The sequence below is a fragment of the Corvus hawaiiensis genome, chromosome 2 (assembly GCF_020740725.1).
Source record: "Corvus hawaiiensis isolate bCorHaw1 chromosome 2, bCorHaw1.pri.cur, whole genome shotgun sequence".
NCBI lineage: Eukaryota > Metazoa > Chordata > Aves > Passeriformes > Corvidae > Corvus > Corvus hawaiiensis.
Genome location: NC_063214.1, coordinates 72,651,252 through 72,677,585, shown reverse-complemented (window position 1 = coordinate 72,677,585; position 26,334 = coordinate 72,651,252). Strand labels below are relative to the sequence as shown.

At 35.3% G+C, this 26,334-nt stretch overlaps 1 protein-coding gene across 17 annotated transcripts in view; it reads left to right on the top strand.

The window, feature by feature from the left end:
- Positions 1–26,334, top strand: part of MYCBP2 (MYC binding protein 2) — a 176,996-nt gene that overhangs the window by 126,497 nt on the left and 24,165 nt on the right. For 6 of the 17 annotated variants that reach the window (XM_048295652.1, XM_048295646.1, XM_048295655.1 and 3 more), the window contains 12 exons: positions 3–77; positions 2,203–2,427; positions 3,337–3,469; positions 6,192–6,317; positions 9,653–9,814; positions 16,305–16,406; positions 19,163–20,806; positions 21,699–21,868; positions 22,643–22,887; positions 23,564–23,731; positions 25,430–25,587; positions 26,001–26,200. In XM_048295652.1, the coding sequence (XP_048151609.1) occupies positions 3–77; positions 2,203–2,427; positions 3,337–3,469; positions 6,192–6,317; positions 9,653–9,814; positions 16,305–16,406; positions 19,163–20,806; positions 21,699–21,868; positions 22,643–22,887; positions 23,564–23,731; positions 25,430–25,587; positions 26,001–26,200 (3,408 nt within the window). The remainder of the gene's footprint in view (positions 1–2; positions 78–2,202; positions 2,428–3,336; positions 3,470–6,191; positions 6,318–9,652; positions 9,815–16,304; positions 16,407–19,162; positions 20,807–21,698; positions 21,869–22,642; positions 22,888–23,563; positions 23,732–25,429; positions 25,588–26,000; positions 26,201–26,334) is intronic. The other 11 variants (XM_048295662.1, XM_048295651.1, XM_048295650.1 and 8 more) reach the window with 7 other exon arrangements.

The following is a 26,334-nucleotide window of genomic DNA, read 5'->3' as shown; positions in this document are numbered from 1 at the left end:
AGAATGTCTTTAATGCTAGCCAAGGAGTAAGGGATTTGGACTTTTTTTCATGGACTTCCAAAGCTTTACCCCCTAAGGTGAGTTAAATTACAGGAACAGTCACACTGTATCTCGTGTTTTCAGAATGCACCTTATGACTCAACTTTATGCTAAGTATTCTTTGAAGTCTGTTTTACTGTGAATTTTTTAATAGGAAATAGCAGATTTGCCTTCAGTGCTGTATCTGTGTCTCTAAAATGAGAAAAAATATCAGGGCAGATTATTGAATTTTTATTAATTCATGAGTAGCACTCTCTTTTTTTAACCAACCAAATTAGAAATTCAGAGAGGTGGCCTAGTAACATAATAAAGCCTTTCATTGTCCTTTAGTGCAGAATTTACTGGTAAAATTTTATCGGAGGCTCCACATGAAGTTGCCACATCTAATGAGATGATATTTGTATGAATAATGCCACAGATACTTAATAAATACTCTGCCCATTCTTAATGTTTTTTTAAATTATGTAGTTCTAGGGACAAGTTATGTTATGTACAGTTAAGTTGTTTATATTGACTGTAGAAGTGTTTGTCTTAATATCAGTTCTGTAATGTTTTGAGGTGGATTTTTCTTGTATGAACTTTGTAATGAAGATATGTTGTGCATTTTGTTTTAGAGATTTTAAAACTTGTTTGTCCACTGATTATTTTTCCCCAGAATAGCAGACTTTGTTATATCAAGATCTAAACTATGTTTAAATTATCTTTTTTTTTTTCCTCACACCAGTTTACCTCAGCTTGCATTAACTTGCTTTGTAAGTTACATATTTATGTAACAGAATCATTTTTGTATAAAGGACTCTTGAAAAAACTGCTGTATTAGTCTGGACATATTGCACAGACTTCCATACCTAAAAAAGCTGAAAGCATGATAATTAAAGAGATCAGAGGAAATTGCATCCATTTAAAAGGAGATAACATAAGCAGAAGTTTGGTTTAAATCTGACAAAAGAAAGTATTCTTTCTCACAGCAGGGAGTGAACTCCTGGAAGGTGTTTTAACAGGAGATTGTCAAGGCAGAAAGTATCAGCATATTCAGAAGAAATTAAATTTAGAGAAATCAGATTAATAAATAAACACTAAAGAAGTTAGGGTGTACCCTTTAACATCCATAATAAAAAGGTTTTAAGTGCTGTTGGTATATAAGGGACAGGCCACTAATAAACGTTTTTATGCTGCTTCTAAAGAGCATCTCCTGTTGCTGAACGCAGTAGACTGAATGAGGTGAACCACTGGCTTCATCCAGTAGGACATTATGTAGTTTGTAACTTTCAGATGTTCCTTTAAAAGCACCTATGACTTTTCAGTATAATAAACTTGCTTCTCCTCCTCACATTCTTCTGAATTAAATGCACATCTGTTACTTCCATCCCTTGTATTTTTTTTGTACAAAAACCTTTTAGTTAAGCTGTGGCTTGCTGAAAAGTCTATGCTAATTTTTCTCTTCTTTTAGTAACTCCCACTTTCTTGGTAAGAAAGTCAAAGTGTTTTCTTTGAAAAAACCTTGAACCTTTACTTCAGGTTTGGATATATATTTCATCGTCAAATAGTATGAGGTGAAATAAATTTGCAGGCCCTCTTTATTGTCATTGTGGAAACAATAAATACACAGTAATACTTACATGTGCATTTAAAAGTCTGTGGTATTGCTGTTCCTCTTTGTCATAATTTTGCCTTAACTCTAAATTAACAATATATTCTAAATATGAAATCAAAAAAAGCATCATGTCATATGGAGAGAGATAATACTCAAATTCCCTTTACATAGCCCCAGACTTTAACAAAATTTAACAAATAGAGCAGGAGAAATGAATGTGTATTCTGAGAAATGTCAGCAAGGATGAAGGTTTAGTGGAAGCAGTTAGATTAAATAATTTGTATCTAATGTTAGGTATGAGCTATTATTTTTATATAAATGGTTACATTTATACCACTTTTGCTTTAGGAGTAATGTCAGGAGTAATTCAAATAATGTGCAATTTAGTAGTAGTTAGTTGTTTAGCACTACACACTAAAGTTAGCAATGTAACTAGGATCTCTTTTAGCTTCGAAATTTACCTTTTGTAGTCTTTAAGTATTTCTTATCTCAGTAGTTTAAAGGTGGTATTAATAGGTTGTATTCTTTTCTGTTTTGCCTTTTTTTTTTTTTTTTTTTTCATTTCTCAGGATTCTAGGTCTAATGCTGATGATTTTTTCAAAGACCTAAATTCACACTGCCCACAGGAAGCAGTGATGCAAGAACAAGACATGCCATTCCTTCGAGGTGGACCTGGAGTGTACAAGGTAGTGAAGACTGGCCCATCAGGTCACAACATCAGAAGCTGCCCTAACCTTAGAGGTATCCCAATTGGAATGTTAGTTCTGGGAAACAAAGTCAAGGCAGTGGGCGAGGTACGGATCCTTGTAGCTTCAGTTCATGTCTTCATAGATACCAGTATATAACAGTAGTAAACGCAACAAAAGAATCTGCTTCTGTACAGGTTTGCTTTTTCTCTCCTCATGATAAATACTGACCTTTGAACTTGGTTTTTATTATAAGTACTAATGCAGTCATGTCTTTTGCCTTTTTGCACTGATTGGAATGATGTTAAAGTTGAACTGCAGTTACATGTGCTTGCTTATATATTTCTGTTACAGTATTCCTTACAAAACTGTGTTTCTTGATCTGCTTTTTTGTCATATTCTTTGAAAGAATTCTGTTTCATTGACAAAATGTTTTCCTAGGACTTAACCATTTAACAAATTCCTATTTCTCTGTACTGACTGTATTAATTTGTTTAATTGCTGAGCTATTGTTATTGTTCTGGGTTGCCCAGTTGTGGTGTTTTATGGCTAAGAAGGGCTTAAGGATGAAGTGTGTCATGCTATTTCCTAAATATAATATCAGGAACAAAACTAATACTCACAAAAACCTTTCATGTATATCTTGGTATTATAATTCTACTGTTGCCACCATCGATTAGAAGGTACATCTTGGTGACTATTTCTCTCAAGTTTTTATTTAGGCTTATGTGGATTTTCTAAAGTTGTGGTGTTGGTGTTTTGCTTGTTCTGAACATAAATGGGTCTAAAATTTTTGGAATTATTCCTAAATGTAAATATGCCATAAATAGGTTTGGTACCTCAGTCTGCCTCAGCCTGTGGCCTTAATTTAAGAAACTTTTTTTTTTTAACCATTTACTTCATAATAGAAAGATTGGAATATAATGTGTTTTCCAGATACTATAAGTAGTTGCTGAATCATGCTACTGAATTATTTGAGAAGCCAATAAATTTTGCTTTTTTATGTGTGTGCATCAGGTGACTAATTCAGAAGGTACGTGGGTGCAAATGGATAAGAACAGCATGGTAGAGTTCTGTGAAAGTGATGAAGGCGAGGCTTGGTCATTAGCTAGAGACAGAGGTGGAAACCAGTACCTCCGACATGAAGATGGCAAGTGGTTGTTTTGTTTTATATTTTTAAGTTAACTTAGAAAAAAATAAGCAATCTAAACAGGAGAAATAAAGATGAATCTGAGTTTTGAACAGGTATAACATTAGCTTATGCATTTTCATTTGAGTTATGTTGCACAGTCAGACTTTGCAAGTTGTTTATAAACATTCTTTAAATGACTTTTTAAAAGAACAGTTAAAGTATTTCTGTATGATTTCTTCTGTACCAGTTACTGTTATGGAAAATAATTTTAACCATCTGTTTTCTTTTAGCTGTGGGGTTAATTTTTATGCATCTGTTTTCCAAAATGTGTCTACCTGAAAAGCTTTGACCTCAGCAGTCGTAATCTGCTTGTGTTTTTAGGTCACACTTAATTGTCAGCCTCCTCTTGGTTCATTTTAAAAGACTCTTTGCCATTTTTCTGGTTTTGACATTCGGTGCTGAAATTCATTTCACACATAGATACTTTAAAATTATCATCATATTACTGTATTAGAACAAAGTAATTCTTTGCTAATACATAAGTATTTTCTGTAGACTGTTGCAGCTTGATTTTCAGGTATAAAACCTTCTGCACAGAAAGGAAATAACAAAGGGCTTTTCATAAAATATGTAAGTGTTTACCTAATACTTCAAACACTTTTTTAGAGGTTATAGCTTTTCTATTTTTAGTTGTGTCTGATAATGTCAAGTTCTGAGGTGCTTGAAGTGCCCAAGTAGATTCTGGAAACTAAATGATTGTGAATTGGAACAGTACCTTATTGTTGGAAGGACATCTATTCAATAGTAGGGATGATAAAGTCATTATTTTCTATTTTTGTATGGGGTTGTTTGCTTTTCCAGTAGAAAATCATTTCTCTGAAAGTAATAAATTAAGCAGTGTGCAAAAATTTCCATTCCAGAGTGCTTATTTTGAGAAATGCATTTAAGTAACTTGACAGAATCTTGCATTTTTAAGTAGTGTTTTCATCTTCAGTAATTGATCTATCATTTCATATTGTCTTAAATTTCTCAAAGTATATGTGTGCTTTAAGAAAGAATTCCCAAATCAGGAAGAATTTAAACAAGACCCTTGTTTGAAGGTGTGTCTTCATATTCTTGATACTTGTGCACTGTTACTGAAGGACATCTTTGTGTGTATCATTGCTCTCACAGAAACACAGAAATGTGAGCTCCAGGCTTTGAGGACAAAACTCTATAGCAGGATTTTTGCAATGCAGCTCATAGGAATACCATCTTAGAAACTTCCTGATATGAATCCCATGCCTCAATATACCTGTATTTAGTCTTTTCTAGATTAGTCTCTTTTTATGGGTAGGGTGAAGATGGATGTCTCTTGTGCATCTATCTAAAGCAGTTTAAGCAGTTATCAGTGCAGTTACTGAGATTTTACAATCTGGTTTATGTTCCTGGTCCACCTCAGTGCCGTGTAAAAGTTAATGGGCTTAAGCTGTGTCTGAAGTTTATTTTAAATGGGTCGTTTTTACTTGCCATGAAATTATTTAGAAATAATTTATCATCAGTTTCAATGCTTTTGCTAGGGGGAAATAATAAGGATCTGGAGGAGCTCCAGCTAGATTTGCAAGTGTATATTTTTTTATCCATAAATAGCACCATCCTTCACATTACATTCGTATTTTCATTATTTAATAAAATTATAATTAAATTCCCATAATGAAGTAGGATTTCTGTCAGAGACAAGGCAAAAGTCATGCTGAATAGCTAGGTCTGTAGGGAGGTATACAGTTAAAATACTACAGCAAGATCTAGAGTAGACTGTGATTGAGAAAATTCTAGATACTTTCTTTTATAAACTGAGTTTGAATTTCCAGCTTTCTCCCTCATAATTTTTTTTTTTTTGCTTGAATATGTGTTATGTGAGGCTTGCACTCTGGAATGTAGTTTTGTCCTGAAATGTAATTTCTTAAAAATTACTTTTAGAAGACTTGTGATTTTTTTTATTATTATTTAATCCATGTTAATTTTAGTTTATTTACGAGAAAAAAAAAATTTTCAAGGTCCCAGATCAAGCTTTTAAACCTGCATTTAGGATATTTCTTCTAAATACTTCCTTACATATCATCAGTTGAAATGGTATTTTTTACCATGTTAAGTCAATAATTTCTCTGTAAATCTAAATAGTCAAGTGGATTCTGTCTCATTTATTTTAGTTCTACTGTTGTTCTAATATTATTAAATACTGCAGGTTGGTTTGCATTGGAGGTTGCTTTAGTGTCATACAGAAAGCAAAATTATAGTACTCATTTACAGATACAAATAAATCTGTCACAAAAAATGTCTTGTGTCCCATGAACTATTGGGGGTAGCCACAATTAAATGTTTATTGGCTCCGAGTTTGCTATTCTGAAGACTATCCTTTCTCCACCTTGCTTTGTCAAAGGGATTTTAACAATTGCTGTCCAAAGAAGAAACACTGCTGAATGGAGTGATGTTACTGGAAAAAAACAAGTGTCATTAATGGCAAAGCTGGCAACAACTCTGTCAAACAAAAAACAGTCTACATGGTATTAAGTCCGCTGTCTTTATATTATTAGAGCATGAGGTCTGAAGAACAGATACGGGGTTATTTGAAGATAATTTAGTCAAGGGGAAGAGTGCTATCAGTGGGAATAAATATCACTCTTTTTCTTTGTGACTCATCTTTCTAATGTAAATCAATTACTAAGGGGTCTAACTCTGAAGTGATGTGGTTTTTTTACAGAGCAAGTCCTTCTAGATCAAAATGTGCAGACTCCTCCCCCAAGTCCTTTTTCAATACAAGCTTTCAGTAAGGGGACAAGCTGTAGTAATGGACAAGGGTTTGATTATGGCCTTGGAAATAACAAAGGTATGTTTTTACACTCATAATTTTAAAAATTATGTTTATCTTAACTTTGCTTATATTTTATTACTCATTTCTGCTTTTTTAGGCGCCACAGGTCTTCTCTAAAGCGGTAGTACAATGAATTGCAAAGCGTTAAAACTGCTTTTTCCTCTGCTTTAGTTTCACTCAGTCTAAGTATTCTGTATAAAAAGAATGACTGAAGATTTGGAAGTTAGTTGTGGATTTCTATAGTGGTAGACACAAAACTGAAAAATACATACTTGTAAAACAAGATTAGAAAAGTATTTGATTTAGAAAGCATGTGTTTTAAAAAGTCCAGAAACATTTTTCATCTGTCTTGGCAATTTAACTGCCTTTAATGGGTCGACAAGATAAAACATGCCATTTAAAATTTGTTGTGAAGTTTAAAAAAAAAAAATTCTAAAACTGAAGTTACCTTTGAATCGCATGGATACCAGTTACAACTGCTGGGTAATAAATAAAATCTAGTTAATTTTACTGATATAAAATAATTGTTTCTTTTAATCATAGTTTATTTTGTTGGCAAGATCTAAATACACATATAAAAACCATCAAAAGAAACTCAATCTGCATGTTTTTGTTAATTTCTTGATTAGTTCTAGCAGATTTATTAATACAGAAGGGACTTTCATTGAGGCAGATATTCTTGAGAAATATTCCTGAACCCTGGAGCTCTGTCATTGTATTCTTATATTGCTATACTCTATGCCACTACAAATAGGGGCCTGAGGTGTGCTATGTGATTTTTAACACCAGCATATATTTCTTTGTGGTCTCCTAAGTAAAATAACTTAAAACTTATTTTAAAGGAGAGAAGATTAGGAAAATAATTATTCCTAAATAGTCTAGTCTGTTAATGTCACGACATGAAATAGTTTTATATCATTTTACAGTGGTTTACTGTGTAGAGAGTGGTTCATATGTGTCCATGCATTGTTATAGGAAACCCTCTTTTGTGGACAAAGGTGGGATAAGCATTTTCCTTTTGTTTTACAGAGCCTTTAAACCTTCTTTTCCCAGTTCATCCATACTCATTTCAGAGTAATGGTGGAATCACAAAAGTGGAAGTATTTAAGATGTGAGGCAGTATTACAGCTTGTCTCTCAATGTCAGTTGTGTAATAGTGCAAAAATACTATCTGCTCTTTTTTCTGCAGATACATATTAAGACAACAATTTTTTTCTTCTGTTTTGTCCAAAGGTAAAATCTTAGAGATGAATATGCTATGTTAACAGGCATTCTGATTTCTGAAGACATTGTGATTTTCTTTACTATATCTTAGGCATTTTCAAAGGTGTTTCTTTGGGATAATAGTTACAGAAAGTTTGGAGGCTACTCCTGGCATTGAATTCCATACCATTTTGTATGCATTATTTTCTCAGCATCCCCTGGAGTTGTGATGTTAAGTGTGAATGAACAACTCAGCTACATGACTTTATTCATTCTGTGTACTGTATTTCCTTCTGAATTGCCCAAAAGTGGAGAGTTGTTGGCAACTATATTGAAAGAGTAATGGTCTTACTTTCCCAAAAAGAGAATTCTTCAGCTGTACCATTACTTTATATGCAGTCTTTCTGTATTCTCAGGACTAAGAAGCTTTGAGATTTGTAAAAAATAAGAAATGGAAGGCACAAGCACAATCTCTTAGGGGAATTTCTAAATTAAGCACTTCTTTTGGAGGGGCTTGTTTGTTAAAAGTACTTCTATAGGGATGCCCCAGTACTGACGAAAATTCCGTCCCATCCAAGAGTGTTTCAAAATGACTGATCAAATGTAAAGATCCCCATAATAGATCTGTGTTTACAGTATTATCTGCAAGACAGAAGACATGACTCCCACAATGAATCTGTTTGATTTAGCTATGTCTTCTCTCTTCCAGCTTTCTGTGTTACAGGCAAGTTTTTAATATTCCTCATGATTTGCCCTACCGACTCCATCTTTGATTATTGTGGCAGATGACTTTCAACCTCTTCTCAGATGTTCTTCCCTTTAAAATAATTACTCATTTTAGGAATTAGGCATGTTGCATTTAAGAATAATAGTTTGTTGAACACGTAAATCACAGAATGGCTAGGGTTAGAAGGGACCTTAGAGATCATCTAGGTCCAAACCCCCCTAAACCAGGTTGTTCAATCACTTCTAGGTTTTTAAGGTAGGAGTGATTCCTGCTGACGTACAGACTCCAGTAGTTTTTAGGTATGCTACATCCAAAACAGTGAAATAAAATTGATTTATTGATTCCTGTAGAAGATTATTTAGAAGGGCATTCCAGCTATTTTCTGGTATTTTTGTCTTATTTTTTAACTCAAATACCAAGAAAATAAATTAACTTAGGAGTTCTTATCAAACTACTGGGTTTGATACATCCACTGGTCTCTCTCTAATTCTTTAAAAAGACAGTTGGTAATAATCCCAAAATGTTGTAAATTTCTGAGCTGCAAATTGTGTTAGCTGCTAAATTTTTTTACTAGGTTTTCTACAATGCTGTCAAAATTACAGGAATTCGCAGAATAAAGTGACATTGTTATGATTTGCCTGGTGATGGTTCAAATCTGAGATGCTCTCAAATTCATGGTGTCTCCTACCTCATTTTACTAAGTATACTTCAAGTTACAACATGGTGTGGCCTTCTTACTGAGGCGTCATGTATTTCTAATGCTCACAGAGAGTTTTTTGAAAATTGGCATTCAGAAATTAAAACTCTTGTTTTTAACATGCTAGTTTTTTGAAGGCCTTCATTTGCCTCGCAACAAATGTAGGTAGTTCTTCAGAAAACCAGTTTCAGTTCTTTTATGGTACTTAGGGGTTTTTTAAATTACCTTCAATTTGACCTCAAAAAGCAGCTTTGACAGAATACTTTCAAAAATATTTGCAAAAATGAGCAAATATTTACCAAAACACTGGCACAGAAATACATTTGCCAAAGGCTAATTACATGTTAGCTTTCCCTTTTCATCAGTTTTTCTAATCTTTTTTCTGCATGTACTGTTGCATGTGTGTATTATTGTAAATGCTAGGGATTTCTGGTTTTTTCTTTGGCTGCTCTTCATTTTTTAGCAAGGCAAATATAAATCTCTTTTTTGAAGTGTTTAAAATAATTGCAGTAGAATATCCATGATCCTTTAAAAACAGTAATTTTATTGCCATGTGTGAAGTGACATTTTTATGTTTAGCCACAACCAGAGTTGAATGTGGCTAAATGAGATTTATGAGCTTTTCTCTATTATCATCATTTAAACTTTGAGTACCAATTTACTCTGCCTTTCTGGAGAATGACAGGTAACAGGTTGTAGTTTTGACTGTTTTGCCCACTACAGGTGACCAACTGAGTGCCATACTGAATTCCATTCAGTCACGGCCAAATCTCCCAGCTCCTTCCATCTTTGATCAAGCTGCAAAACCTCCCTCTTCCCTTGTCCACAGTCCATTTGTGTTCGGACAGCCCCTTTCCTTCCAGCAGCCTCAGCCACAGCTTCAGAGTAAGTTTGTCAGCATTACCTGCCTCATCAGTCCGTTTCTGCAGCTTTGACATTGCTGTTCTCAGTTGCTTACCAGCTGCTAATCATCCCACAGTGCACCTTTCTGGTTTTGTTTTTTTAAGTTTTTCATTATTCAGAAGCATGTGAGGTAATGCTCCCAAAGAAGTATACTTGTTCAACTTTAACTTTTATATTGACAATATTTTGGTTTTGTATGTGTTCTTCACTGTAGACAAGTCATGAAAGTGCATTTCCAATATTTTATGCAACTCTGGTTTGTAATTAAGGTAAATATTTCATATAGTAAAAACTGTTGATAATTCTTTTAACATCAAAAATGCACTGCACTAAGTTCATAGGTATTAACTTGGCTTACCTCCTAAACTCCTATTTTTGTCATTGCTCCTAACTTTAGGGATGTAGCTGGACAGTGGGAACAACTTGGCACTACTCATAAGAAATGTTTTGTTAGTTTTCTGTTGGGTGCTCATAGGATTGGCATGGACGTGAAAGTTTGCTCCTTGAGGTGAATACCAGCCAACCTGATTACTAATGGGAGGACAGGAAACTGTTTTGGTTTTGATTAATGAAAATGAAAAGCTCAGCATTCATGATGGATAACTGATACTGCACTAAATTCTCTCTTATATGCAGAACAGTTATAGCACAGGTCACAGGAATACTATTGAAGTGACAGTGAAATCCTTCATGTGAGAGCTAGATTAAAATTTCTAATCCACTTCTACAAGGACTGTCCGAAATACTGACTGCGATCTTCCATAGTTTTGCTGGACTTATATTGCCTTCCTGAAAGCAGAATATTCCAAAACCTACTCAGATAAAACAGCTGATTGCAATGGCATCAGTGCACACTCATTGAGAATTTGTCAAACATTCATTCTTTCCCATCACTTTTAGGTGTTTTTTTCCCTTGTTCAGAGAGGTAAAGTCAGTTATTCAGCTTTGCATCACAAATTAACATAATTGTCTTATTTCACATTTCGGATGATTTGTCCTTTAGCATTTAGACCTATATTGTATGAAGACAAATAGAGCATTTTTGATTGCCCAACAAGATCTTGCTCAATAGATTTCTGTAAGAGATGTAGATAATCTGTACTCAGTAAGTTGCAGCCATGTTTTGTTTTTTTAATAAGGATCCAATTCAAACAGAAGCCCTTTTTTGTCAGGTATCAGGGCAGCTCTGGTGGTCTACCAAATAAAAAAATGATGAAACTAGAAAAATGCTTCAAATTTATGTCTGATTTGGGACCTTGGCTTAGTATAAGTTCTCAATCAATCTGGTTATTTGCCCTTTCAGAAGGGCAGAAATTGTGGACCTGAACTGGTAATACTGGTGCACTGACTGTGATTTGATACAAGGACGTTTTTTTTCAAAAAGTTTATTATCCAGTGTTAGGTTTAATGCACATAATGTAAATTACTCACAAAGGAGAGAAATAGTAACATTTTTGTTTTCACAAAATTTAAGAATAATATGGGAGAAAATTTCCTCTTTAAACTTCCTTAGACTATTGCAAACTTGTTAATCCTCCATTTGCAAGTTTATCCAAATTCAGCATATTGTCATGGAGGCCTGTAAGAGTATATCCATATACTTGTTCATTTAGTAATCTGATGCAGTTAAAATAGAACAGTAACAGGAACTCATTTTAAGTATGCAATTTTAATTCATTATTTCTTAATCACTTTATAACCTCCTGTTACCAAACATGTAATCAAAACTTAAATCCATTAAGCAACATATCCTAAGAGTCCATATCAAGTCAATTAAATTTTTTCCCTAGACATGCTGAGTTTGTTTTAAATTATGTGCTCCATCCTTAAATGCTTCCTGCGGTAAAGTTGGATTTTAAAATGAATGTTTATAGTCAATATACTGTTACATTAAATGGACTAATGATAGTCTAATAGTTGAAAGAAGTTGTGCCAGCCTAGATTTCCATGTCTTCAGAGGTTATATGCTAAATACAGTCTTGATTGCAAGTCAGCCTAAATACTTCAGTCTACTATTTGCATTTTCTGTTCTTCCTCAGATATCTCTACCCCTGGGGAGAAATTTGGTTTGGAAGCGTAATTCTGAGAAAAGTTAGGATCCTGCTGAATGCTCTCTAGAATTCCTTAATTTAGATTTTTATAATAGGAAGGAAAATATTGATCTGATATAAACATACCTTGTGCTGGTGACAGATTATAGTTTTCCTTAGAAGTGTTTGTAGGTAAGTTTTAGGAGGTTTTTCTGTCCTTGAGGTTTGGTTTGCAAATTCATTTAAGGAAGAGGGAAAGGGCTTATCACAACCTTTTATCCTCCAGCACAGTGTCTGGTTATTTTTTTTCAGAAATACTACAGTTTGGGACAGTTGCTACCTGAGATACAATGCTTGAAGAAATAAAAAGTGTCTCTGTTTTTCCTTTCACATCATAAATAAGTAGCGACAGTGCTCTGTGTTACATCAAAGAATTTGTTGCAGAAGGGATATTATAAAAATCAAAAGGGAGAAAACTCTGTTACTCAGTTTTGTGTCACTTGCTATAACTCTGGGAATGGATGATTGTTCTTTCCTGCTTAATTCCTTGGCTAATTTTCAGACATGGTTGTACAAGAGAGAGTTTTCTTTTTCCCAGGGACAGATAAAATGAAGGTACTCTTGCCATTTATTTTAATTCTTTGTCAGTCTTGTATGCAACTAAAAGTTCAGAAAAGGTAGAAGAGCTGGCAAAACCTACATGGAGTACAAGAACATCTGTATTGCCTTGGAGCCTTAGCAAGAATTTTTTTTCCATTAAGATCACAAGTTTATGTATGTTTCTTCCTTGAGTATTTGACCAAAACAGGCTGCAGTTACTGCAACCTGCTTATGCTTACTTCTGAGAAGTTTGTAAAATCATCAGTAACAGATTTGCTTGTAACTGCAACCTCCCATAGCCACAAGATCATTACTGGTTGCTTGATTTATTTGTCAATGAACTTTGTTAAAAGCATAGAAGACTCAAATTTCTGTTTGAGTTCTGAGTGTAGGGGAAGTGTGGAAGCCTAGAGGGTCATGGAAGATCTTGTTTCTCAACCTTCAGCAATATGTGCTGGGTCATAAATCTCCCTAGATGTGGCAAGTGTGGGTAACAGTATCTTGGCATGCTGTCCCAGCATCAGTTGCCAAAATGTGACAATTGGCTGTTGACCTCTGAAGTTGAGGAGGGAAGTGTGAGACTTTGCAGTCACCAGTGTTAGACCTTTATGCCGTGTTTCCTCACACCTGAGTTGAAACTGCAAATGAGGAATGGGTTTCTGGGCTGAAAAAGCTTTGGATCCCTGTAACTTCTGGTATGTTCACCCTCTTCCAGTGCAGCCCTGGCAGCTTGCTTGAGGTACTGCCTCCTGGTCCAGGCAGAAGCTGCAGTGCTGAGGTGCCGTTCAATACAGTGTCCTGTCGGGCTGCTTCCTTTCCAATCCATGCTGCAGAGCTGCAGTCCAGCCATCCATCCAGGAGTTCCTTGATACATCCCTTGTTGCGCAATCAGTTTCTTTTTGGTTTTGTTCCTTTCCCATCTAGGTGCTGGTTAAATTGCACTTAAAACCACAGTGCTTCTCTGTGCATTTTCTAAAACTGTAGCGGGGGCACAAAAGACCAGTGCGCATATGGAGCACATAACCTTTCTTGGTAGTGTTTCAGTAAAATGCAGGGAGAGAATCTTCTCAACCAGGCAATGGTGATCTCTTCTGTGTTGTGCTGAAATGACTTAATCATCAGTTAAACCAATGACAATTGCTCTGGCTGTTTTTTCAGGTGCTGCATATTGCCAAAGCATCATTCCTAAACATTTGAGCTAAATTAAATGGTCTCATAACCTAGACTTTCCAGATTCTATAGGCAAGGATACATAGGAACATACATTTGTTCAGGTCAACCCAAAACCATCCTTGGGGGGGGTGGTATGGTAAAGGCTGGAGGAAGAGTAGAAATTGTGTCAAGCGTTTTTTTTTTAGAAATAATTGTCTCTTATCACTCTTCAAAAGTTGTAGTCACAAATTAGAAAACATAGAATTCTTTTTTTTATCTACCCTTCCAGCACAGGAATGATTCTTTCAGTTAGTAAACTTAAGTGGCTCAAGCATTGGTGTTCCAAACCCCACCTTCGGTATAGAATATTGCTAATATTTTTCTTATGATACCATAGTTCAGCTTTTGCTTTCATTCATTCACTCATTCCCCTACTTCAACTGTATCGAATACTTTTCTCTCTTTTTAATATTCAGACTTCTTTTTTCTTCAGTGCATTCTGGTATTCATGGAAAAATAATTTTTAAAAAGTCTTAGTCCTGGTGTCAGAATGACATTTGGCATTTTCAGGATGTGAAAAGAGATAAATTGATTGCAGTGCTTGAGGAAATTCAACTAACAGCTGTACTGTAGCTTCTGTGTCAGAAAAAGTGAATGAAAGAATACATTGTTTTTGAAGAGGCATCCATTGCTTAGGCAACACAGCAAAGGCAGGTCAGTGCTTTCCTTCATCGTGATGCAGAAAAGCAGTGGCGTTTCAGAAGAAACTTGATCTTAACTCCATTTTCCAGTGACATTTTGCATGTTTGTTACAGCGTTTGTTTAAAGAAAACTCACATGAACCAGTTAGTTGTATGTCTTGCTTCCTAGCTTTCCTCAGATGAAGTAGGTCCAGCTGTTAAAAAACTGCATTCTGCCATAGAAATTGAATTGCCTCTAATGTCTCCATATTGTGTAGCTTTTCAAGCTGGAGCTGTTTCCATGTTGAAGGAAAGAGCATTACTAAAGGAACACTGTCACATTTGAATGGCTCATGAGACAGGCCTTGCCTGCCTTGTATTTCAAGTCTTTGTAGTTTTTGAGGATGTTTCAAAAAGAGGGAGTCCCGATGAAAATGTTGGTCCCTGAGGCTAACCAGTTATCCTGAGTACATGTAGATTGTCATACTCTTCAACCCACAGTCCCCTTGAAATGTAATAGTAGTAGTACATTGGTCTATGCTAGATTACAACATTATAAAATGTAAGTATTCTCAGACACAGAGTGAAAGAATGAAGTATAAATGTGCGTTCATGAAAGTGGATTTAGTAAAGATTTCTTTAATTATTCATAGAGTGGGATGCTAGTGTATCGAATTGACATTTTTAGGTTTGCCTCTACTGCTATTTTGTGCTCCTAATGTTTGTCTGCCTTTTACCTTTAAAAATTGACAGTGACATCCTGTTACTCAGAAGGTATATAGTTACTATTGGATCTCTCCAAATCATTTGTAGGTATCAGCAGTAGGTAATACTGGTGTTAATGCTGTGTTGAGAACTTAAAGATTAGTTTCTTTTTTTAAAGAATTAAATTCTTACTTCAAATATATGAATACTTTCTCATTGTAAAGTCTCTAAAACCATAGCTCATTGCATAAGATATCAGGGTTAGTATGTTCATGTGCACAAGTTAGTAAATGTAGTACCAGAACAAAACGATGTCTTAGTTAGTGTAGGAATTGAAATTACGTGTTTTCAATACAACTGCCTTAGTTTGTACAAAAGGGTGTATCTAAAACAGTGTCTTCTAACATACGCATTTTCTTTACAATTATTACTTCAGTAAGACTTTTACCTTTCTTTTTTCCAAAGCAAGGAATAGGAATTAGAATTAAAACCAGAAAAAAGTAGAAAAATTAGAAAAATAAAATGATAGACTGAAACAAAAAGTCCCTATTATTTCTCTCCAAGTTTCATTGTTGTAGAGCTGTACTTCTGACAGATTTGGTGTCAGTAGACTCTACTGAAATTATCTTGGATGACATCAGAATTTTTCTTAAGTCAAAATTTAAGAGCTGATACAGATCTTTTTTCATGTATGTACTGTTGACACTCATCTACTGCTAGTTATGTCTCTTGTATTGAGAAGCTCCACACTCCGTAAGTGAAGTTTTTTAAAACATTACTTTATTGAGGTGCAATCACTTTTGAAAACAGAGGGTTTTGATGTGTTTAATATAATTTTTTTTCATTCTTTCTGGTGATTAATGAGACTCCAACACAAATTTTTAGATGTTCTCTAACTGTCACAAAAGAATGTGTAAATTGATCACCTGGAAGGCCATATGGAAGTTCTAAATAATTAGTCACAGAATTTACAGATTAAATGTTAACATTTCAAACCCAGGTTCAGTTCAAAGCTAGACACTGCTGGTTTTTGTAATAAACCATAAATCTCATCAGCTAGCCCCCATATATTACACTTTTAGAGCCTAGAAACTAATACTGAAATCACAGCATTTTTAGATCAAGGAAGCTGATCTACTGCGTTCTACTATGAACTACTGTCATTTAAAGCTAATGTAGGAATCTAAACACTGAATTCAGAATTATGTAACAAAGAAGATGCATATCATTTGAAATGCTTGTTTTTATCTTTGCTGCTTTTCCATTGAATATGTGCTGCTTCTGTGCAACTGTTTTCCACTGTAGAAACTCCATCCTGCTGCCTTGCTTCTCGTGAGCGTATTTACAAAACTAGTGATGTAGCTGGGCCTGCCTCTGCTATTTCATCTCTCTCTCACAAACTGAAGGGTGGGTATGCATGCCAACATAGCAAGGTTATTCAGATTTTTTTACCTGCAAAATGTTTTGGGTTTGTTTTTTTTCTCCTTCCATTCATTTTCACTTCATTCATGTAATAAAATAATGTTTTGAAAGCGAATGTTCAAGTTTGGTATTTGTTGGGAGCTCATCTGATGTAATCATTCAGTGTTGCCTTCCTGAGTTGCAGCAATTCCATGATACACAATCTAGCTGTCCCTGCTTTGCAAACAGGAAAGTGACTGTTAATTGAATTACACCTGTTTTCAAACAATAGGCAAAAGAAGTATGTAAGAAGAAACAGGAAACAAAATCTGGGATTTTTTTGCTTGCAAACAAAGAAGCTTGCTATATTATGTGGTTTTTCCTTTGGGAGATTTTTCTTTTTGTGCTGATACCCTAGAATGCTAATTAGGATTATTTACCTGTATATGTGCAAACCCAAACCTTTGGATTTTTTGAAAAACAAGATACTTTTTTGTTGTTTGAAGCTGCTTTTAGGCTATACCATTCATAAGCAGTTTTGTTCTGGATTGTTTTCCTCATTGGTATTTGCTAATCGTTCATGTACTTTAAATCTGATGCTTTGCTGAATGGCTTGAAGTGTTCTATGTCCTCTAAAATGATTGTCGTGTTTTCACTTTTCTCTTTTATGAGAGGCATTCTGTACAAGTTTCTATCTGAAGTATTTTCTCATCTGGAAGACCTTAAATTAATCTTTTCATTTGTTTCTGGGAAAAATGTGTATATGAGTAATTCCAATTTGCATTTCAGAATTAATCTGTCACAAAATAAGCATCTCAAAATAGCTCATCAGTAAAAATGGTGAATAACTAAGCTGGCGTGGTTCAAATGCTTGGACTGATACTTCAGAAACTTCTTTGTTTTTTCCTTTTAGCAAGAACAGTCATTTTATAACCCACAATGTACCATGTTATTTCTTGCCTTCCTATTCCATCTCCCCTCTCCAAGTGAAAAACAATTATAGAACTCATAAGAAAAAAGAATAGGCTAGACTCTCGAAATTGATTAGGTTGATAAATACTTGAGATATTTGCATTATATTCTACTGCTTACATTTGATGTATTATTCCTGAATATAGAAAAGTATGAACTTTTCTATAAAAAGAAAAACTTTTCTAACGTATGAACTTCTGCCATGTCTTGAGAAAGCAGGAGAGATCCTAACCTTTAAGCTTGTTAAATATTCCAGTATTTACCTTCACTTTTTCCTGTTGTTGTTCATTTTATTGTAAGATGTTTAAATATGGAAATAGCAAAATAATACTATTTTTGTAAACTGAGGAAGCATCTGGGTTGCTGAATTTTGCTCAAAATTTTTCTGTTTTTTTTTTTTTTTATACTGTGAGAGATAGTAGTAGGAACAAATTGCATCTATATATTTTCTAGCATAGGGATAAGGGTTTGTGACTGAGAACTGCAAGAAGTTGCTTCAGATCCCATAATGCAGAAGAAAGTAAACATTGATTTCACAGCTTCTAATATTTAAGGTACTAGATAAAAGGTGATGTCTGTCCTGTTCCCATTAGAAATCAAGGCCTGAATTTGCAAATGTTCTCTGATTAATTGAAAATTTATTTTTCAACAAATAATTGCTTTTCCAAAATTTGCCCAGACAAGTGCAAGCAACCTTTTAATATCTAGAAAAGTAAAATATTCCTAAGTACTGTGTCCTCATTCTGCAGGCATTACTAGGGAAACACTTTTCGTGTTTAATTAGTGAAAACCCACCCAAATCAGAAGGCTTTTAACTCAACTCAAGATTTTGCAGTGTTAGGATTTATGGAGGGACAGCTGTATTAACTGCTGCATTGCTTACCAGTAATTTCCATATTGCTTGAATTAATTTTCAAAATACCATTCTACAAGAGAGACTTGGCTCACAGAGGTATTAGAGGCAGATTGCCTTAGTAAGCTACTTTTTGCATATCATTGTTTTGGATGTACTTTGTAGTAAACTACCTGTAGTTCTTACAGCTCTGTAGATTAACAGATGTACAAAGTCAATGTGCATAGGAACAATAAATTAGTGCATCAAAGTAAGAGGACATCACTGACCAGAGTTGGCCATTTAACTTAGAGGTTGAAAAAAGTGGGTTTGTTGTTTTGGGGGGAGTTTAAAGTGTTGCGGTAGCAGAACATGGGTAGATTGTGGTCTTAAGAAAGTAGACTCCTCAGATTATCAATTTGAGTAGTTTTGAGCGCATTTGCAAGCCTCTTGCCCAATTTGCCTTATTAACAGTGTTTACTTCCTACAATTCCTGACTTTTGAGCATTAAAGAAAATAAATTTAGCCATATATTTGATCTCTGTGCAAGTCTTCTCTTGCAGTCAGCCTGTCACAGGTTGAGATAATAGATAAATAGTCCCTGGTTTCTGTTGCAACTGTGGTAAACTTAGTTAACTCCTGGAATCTTGCCTAAGGATGGAAATTGCGCTTCTTTTACTGGTGTTTTGTAGAAAGAGTGAACGCTCCTTTTGATACCTCCACAGTAGTGTTTTCTCTGTAAAATCTTCCTAACATTTGTTTCTGTGTATCCTTGGGAAAAGAAATACATTGAAAGTATTCTAGGGGGAAAGAGATCCCTTCATGTTTCCTTTCATGTTGATGTGAACTGAAGCATGTGTTTGATCTTTATCTTGCGTTCGGGTCTTTAGTCCTTGTTTTGTATTATTAAAGGTGTCACTGTCAACATGTAACAATTCAATTATAAAATATTACACAGGTGACCGAATGAATTTCACAGGAGCTGCTAGACCGATTTCTCCAGCAGGAAAATCAGACATGTCATCAAAACACCGAGCTGACTGCAGGTCACCCAAGCTTGATGTGCGAATGAACAGAGCTGCTGCCGAGCAGAAGAAACCCAGAAATACTGACAGCTTATCAGCCAGTGAGTGTCTGATGCTGAAATCAGACGCTGCAAAGTTGCGGTCAGACTCACACAGCAGGTCTTTGTCACCAAATCATAACACTTTGCAAACACTAAAAACTGATGGAAGAACAACTCCTGGTCTGAGAGCTGAATCTCCAGGGCCAGGAACCCGGTCGTCCTCTCCAAAGACAAAGACACTTACAGGCGTTAGATCTGGTGCTAGTTCTCCACGTTCCTCATCACCCAATGACAAAGCTCTACCTCAGAAAGCTTCATCCCCTGTAAAAACAAAGCTTGATCCTCCTCGAGAACGCTCCAAATCAGATTCTTACACATTAGATCCAGACACCCTTCGCAAAAAGAAAGTGCCACTAACGGAACCCTTAAGGGGGAGGTCCACTTCACCCAAACCAAAAATTATTGCAAAAGATGGAAAACCTGTATCAGAACCTGAAAATAGAGCTCCTTCCCCTCATGTCGTACAAGAAAATCTTCACAGTGAGGTGGTTGAAGTCTGTACTTCAAGTACTTTAAAGACTGACAGCATTACAGATACCACCTGTGAAGACAACACTGAATTCAGAAGTCTGGATGATGGTTCTAATAAAGTTCATTTCAGCATTGGAAAAGCACCACTGAAGGATGAGCAAGACATGAGAGCATCTCCAAAAGTGAGCCGTAAATGTGCTGGCAGGCACACAAGACCCAAAAAGGAAAAATCCAACTTCCTTTTCAAAGGAGATGGATCAAAGCCCATAGAGCCTGCCAAGCAAGCAATGTCACCTTCTGTTGCAGAATGTGCTCGAGCTGTATTTGCCGCATTTCTTTGGCATGAAGGAATAGTTCATGATGCTATGGCATGCTCATCTTTTTTGAAGTTTAATCCAGAACTGTCCAAGGAGCATGCACCCATACGAAGCAGTCTTACCCAACCACCTGCAGAGGAAAAAGAAACCAAGTTGAAAAATAGACATTCATTGGAAATATCATCTGCTCTTAACATGTTCAACATCTCACCTCACGGACCAGATATATCTAAAATGGGTAGCATCAATAAAAACAAAGTCCTCTCAATGTTGAAAGAACCACCTCTGCATGAAAAGTGTGAGGATGGAAAAACTGAAACTACCTCCTTTGAAACATCCAGTCATCACACAATAAAATCCAAGTCTCCTCTTCCATTAACGCTGCAGCACTTAGTAGCTTTCTGGGAAGATATTTCTTTAGCAACTATTAAAGCAGCTTCCCAAAACATGATTTTTCCAAGTCCTGGTTCTTGTGCAGTGTTAAAGAAGAAGGAAAGTGACAAAGATAACAAGAAAGCTAAAAAGGAGAAAAAGAAAAAAGAAAAGGTTGAGACTAGGCCAAGGGGAAATCTTTTTGGTGAGATGGCCCAGCTTGCAGTGGGAGGACCTGAAAAAGACACCATCTGCGAGTTGTGTGGAGAATCCCATCCATATCCAGTGACTTACCACATGAGACAAGCTCATCCAGGTAAGACTCCATATTTTTAATTCCCATGTCAATCCATAAAGTACATTTCACACACGTGTTCTGGTATTAGTTACTGCTATGAAAATGTGTCAGGCTATCCTTTCTATTATGTACACTAAATTAAAAGTTATACTTGCATACAGATTATTTGCACATCTTTGTGTATAATTTTAAGTAGTTATGGATCTAAAGTTTCAAAGTTGTTTGAAACAAGGTCAAAATAATGCTCTGACTTTACAGTAGCTGTTCAGAAACATGCCATTTTTTACACTTTAGGATTTGAAACTGTGCTGAGAAAATGGAAAATAAAAAGTTAGATCGATCAGTTAGAGTTTCTACATTGCCAGAAGTTTTCTGTTACTGTTCTACTGTCAAGAGTAGAAAACTTCTGTCTGCTGTGTCAGTACTGGGTATCAGTGACTTAATTTTTTTGGTGTACTTGTTGGTATGTACTTTTTTTAGTTCTGTGTGCAAAGTTAAAGTCCTGAATCTTTCTGAGGAACTCTAATCAGCAAAAGAATGCACTCCATTCCCTCTTAAGCTTTGTTATCTAGGAGGCAAGGTTTTTATGTTTGTTTTATTACAGATATTGTTGGCTAACTTACAATCCTGACCTTAGCATCACGTAGCTGTCTGAATAGGGAGCTGTTCATGCTTTGGACAAGTTCATTATAAAAACTTGAAAACTACAATGTATTTGGATTCTTTGGACACTGGTGGGAAACATGGGCACAAACCTTGTTTTGTAACCAGTTCCGACATACAGAAAAGTAGAAAATTAGGCCGGGAAAAGCATCTCCCTTTCTCCCCTCATCCCTCTCTTACAGCAATAAATAATGGAATAAGAATCCTCATTTTGAAATAACTAGTTCTCACCTTTCCCCTGATGTAGGTTGTGGCCGCTACGCAGGTGGCCAAGGTTACAACAGCATTGGGCACTTCTGTGGAGGATGGGCTGGGAATTGTGGCGATGGTGGCATTGGAGGGAGCACGTGGTATTTGGTGTGCGACCGATGCAGAGAAAAGTATCTCCGTGAAAAGCAGGCAGCAGCAAGAGAGAAGGTATTTTCAGCTCCTATGTTTAGCTGTCTATCTGCTTAATAGTGCTGTGTTCACAACTTGAAAAGAAGGGCTAGTTTAAGATACTTGGAATTTCATAATTTGGAAAGTTTTGGATTATCCTCTTATCCTCATTGATAGGTTTAAGATAATAAAATAGAAACTTTGCTGGCTTCTGACTGGATTTCTTCTCTTCAGATGATAGTGTTCTCAAATTTGTAAAGTAATTTCATTTTTTTATCCCAATATAACCACAGGATTGAATGTAATAATTAATTATTTTAAGTATCTGTCAGTTTATTTAACTTTGAATGGTTTTATTTGTTTGCTAAAATGAGTGCTGTTTTAACTCCATGTTTATAGTTTCTTTAATGATCCTAATAACCTCGATCATTGGATACAAGATACCACTAGAGCAGTTTTTAATGGGAATAGCACAAAAGGTTTTTTTCTTATATTGGTCTTCAAGGACTAACTTCAAATTCTTGCTTAAAGTATGCAAATATATTGATGTTTTAAGGTAAGCAGAACAATGCTATTTTAACTTTATTTTTTAAACTAAACTTTTTGATACTTTTTGCATGCGAAATTAATCCTGAGGCAAATACCAAAACTCTGAACTGTTTACTAAATGTTTGCAAAGGTAGGACAGTACTAGAAATGTGTTTTGTCATAGAAGGTATTTTACAACCGGTAGAATTAAGCAGCTGTAGTATAAGCTAAGTTGTCAGATTTTCCTGTGGTGAATTCAATTATACCTTATTTAAATTTATCTAGATTAAACAGTCTAGGAGAAAACCAATGCAAGTTAAGACACCTCGTGCCTTGCCAACTATGGAAGCTCATCAAGTGATTAAAGCCAATGCACTGTATTTACTGTCGCTGAGTAGTGCTGCTGAGCCCAGTATCCTCTGCTACCACCCTGCAAAAGCATTCCAGTCTCAACTTCCCAGTCTCAAAGAAGGAATTTCTGAAGACTTTCCCATTAAGATGCCATGTCTCTATCTACAGACATTGGCAAGGTAATGAAAGGAAGTGTGTGACTATTGATTTTAACACTCATCTATGTATAGTATTGGATAAATGTGTGTGTAAACTAAACTAAAACTTACAAAGAAAAATACATCTTTTCCTAATTCTTTATGATTCTTTTTCTTCTATCTGTTTTGATCTGTGATCTTGTTCAATTTTTTAGATTGTATTTTCTCCTAGAGTCAGATATGCCCTAAGTAGTTTTCAGATGCTAAATATTTTATAACAGTTCCGTTTCTGTCCAAAGAATTCAGAATTTCCAAAAGAGTTTAACTTTGTATGTTAGTAGCAGACATATGTGCTACTTCTTTCACAGCTGAAAATAGTAAGAAGGAAACCAGAAGAGTTGTTCTTTCTTGGTGTTTCTAAGTAAATTTCACTGTAGTGTCCCGTGTTTATGTTGGGTAGACGTTTGGACCTAAAATACATTCTGGGAATACCTAATGAAAATACTAAAAGATAGAAAAGGGTGATCCCCACTCCCTGTTGGTCGAAAATGCCGCTGTATTTTCCATGAACACTTTAAAGTCACAACCAGCTTAAAAGTATTAATAAGTGAAGAGTAAACGAATAGCATTGGCTGATGAAGTGTATTGGCAAACGACTTGTGTGTGTTTCAGCAATTTTTAATCTTTAATCCTAATTTAAAAATCTAATTTGGTGTAGGCATCATCATGAAAATTTTGTTGGGTACCAGGATGACAACCTCTTCCAGGATGAGATGAGATACTTGCGCTCAACTTCAGTACCTGCACCGTACATCTCCGTTACTCCTGATGCAAGCCCTAATGTCTTTGAAGAGCCAGAGAGTAACATGAAATCTATGCCCCCAAGGTACTTCCTTGTAATTCTAGGTACTGCATACAAATGTTAAAGTAGTAGCATAACACCAATTTAAAAAAAGGAAAAAAAAGGAAAACATTGCTGCAGTTAAGAAGCTAAAGTATCACGTCAGTCTCAGAAATGGCAGCATAAAAGCCAAAAGCATATGAAGCTGTAGTTAGGAAATTTTCAGTGAATCATCAAGTATCAGGTATATTTTCAATTGTTAGCAGTGGAATATGTTTGAATATGTAAATATGCAAGGAATATACAAATCAGAACTTAAACTTTTTACTGTACTTCCAACCAATTACTTCTCTCTAGAAAGAGAAGTTTGGGTTTACAACCCAAATATGAAAAAAATTTGTTCAGTTGATAAGGGCTCTTAGCATACAGGGAAATTTATCCATAGCCTCTACTTCAGGCCTGCTTATTTCCCCATAGAGACGATTTTTCCAGAATCTACAGAACTGAAGAAGTGATCTAAAGATCTATAATCCAAGGACTGTAACTGTTGCAAACTCCTTGAAAATGTAGCAGGTTTTTTTGACTGTACATCTATTCTTTATCACAACTGATTGAGTGCAGATTAATGGCCTTTTTGAAAGGAAGTAGCTGGTGTTCTCCTTTCAGGATTTCCTTCAGAAGGGAAATTTGAACAGGAGGAAATTTCATTACCTTACACTTTTCAAAGCAGATGTTCCTGCTTTGTTCTGTGGGACATAAAAATGTCACTGAAGAAATGGCAACGCTATCTAGGACCAAGAGTGCTAGATGGTTTCTGTCAGGTTAAGCCATCTTCTTATCTCATTAACTTCACTGTGATCTAATTCAAGCAGGTATAAAAATTTTTGTTTCCCCAGGGAAAAAATGGCTCTTTAATGGCTTGTTAATAATAGTCCAGAATCTACTTAGATGCTCAGTGTTTTCAGATGTCAGTGATTCCTCATATTATAGTGAGGATGTAGTGAAGAGAAAATTTGCTTTTAATTTGTTTTTATTTCAATTTGTTGTATTTCATACTGACTGCACAAATAGTTTATTGGAATACTACAATCTATAATGTAGTCTTTTCAGAAATAGAACTTTTCTAACAAAACTCCTTAAGAGTGCATCATATTGGTATATTCCTTTATTAAAACTGTGGACACCATGGTCTCCTGAGGCCTGTAGGGACAGCATAAGCTGGGAGTCCTTCTGCAGACTGTAAGAAGTCCACTGAAGGTAAGGAGTAAAACATGTCAGAGGTATAGCTGTAGCAATTCAAATTTGACTTTAAGGCTAATGGTGTTAGAAACTATTACTTTACATAAAGTTCTAAATTTCAGTTGGCTTGCATATTAAAAATTCACTTCATAGATGTTTTCACATGCATTCTCAGAGAAGAAGTTTGGTCTGAAACTTCAATTTAGGCATGATCTGAATGTGTGTATCTCTCTAAAAGAAATACCTAGATTCTTGGAAGTCATCGTGTCCATCATTACATTTGTTTATAAAGCACTTGCATGCTTTTTCACCATGTGTAATTCTAATATGTGCTCTTTTTTTTCCAGCATTTAACAGTTATTAGGTACATAAGACAAAGTTTCATGCAGTAGTAGTAACATTGTGATTATGAAATGCATGTATCCTTATTATTTATTGGTGTATAATTCATATGTACTCTATATATTTGTTAATGGGTGTATTACTTCACTGATTTCTTCGTAGTTTGGAAACGAGTCCAATAACAGATACAGATCTTGCAAAGCGCACAGTCTTTCAGAGATCATACTCAGTTGTTGCATCAGAATATGACAAGCAGCACTCAATTTTGCCAGCACGTGTAAAGGCAATCCCCAGGAGACGAGTCAACAGCGGAGATGCGGGTAAGAGCACAGACATCAGAAGCAGGGAAAAACTATTCAAGGATTTGCAATTCTTCTTGGAAACTGTAGACAAATATATCTTTTTTAAATATATCTAGTGACTTTTTAGTTATAAAACAAACTAATTGTAAACATTAGGTGTTTGTTAATTGGCACAGAATTAGCTCAAGATTGGCTTAGGATTTACTGTAATTCTGAAATGTGTGGTGAATCTTCTGTGCCTGATTTAAAAGTGAAGGTGTTTTCTTTCTCAGTTGAAGCATCATTTTTCCATATTGCTTTTTTAATGCAATTTTCTCTCAGAAAAAAGAATCAATTCTAAAAGTGCTTTATTGCTTTTCATTTTTACTGTGGCTATGAAATTGAAATGGACAAGGAATCTAATGTATCCATATTTTTATGCTTTTGAATAGAAGTGGGGTCCTCTCTCCTGAGACATCCATCTCCTGAACTTTCTCGGTTAATCTCCGCCCACAGCTCTCTTTCCAAAGGAGAGAGAAATTTCCAGTGGCCAGTATTGGCATTTGTAATCCAACATCATGATCTGGAAGGACTTGAAATAGCAATGAAACAAGCCTTACGGAAATCTGCTTGCCGAGTCTTTGCCATGGAGGTATTAATGTACTGATGGATCTTGTATGATTAAAATAAGATGGTTGTAAATTCTGTCTTGGAACTTTTTTTTTTTAAGATTATGCTATGTTCCCTGTAATATAATTGTCATTTTAATAAACTGTTTTAGCTACA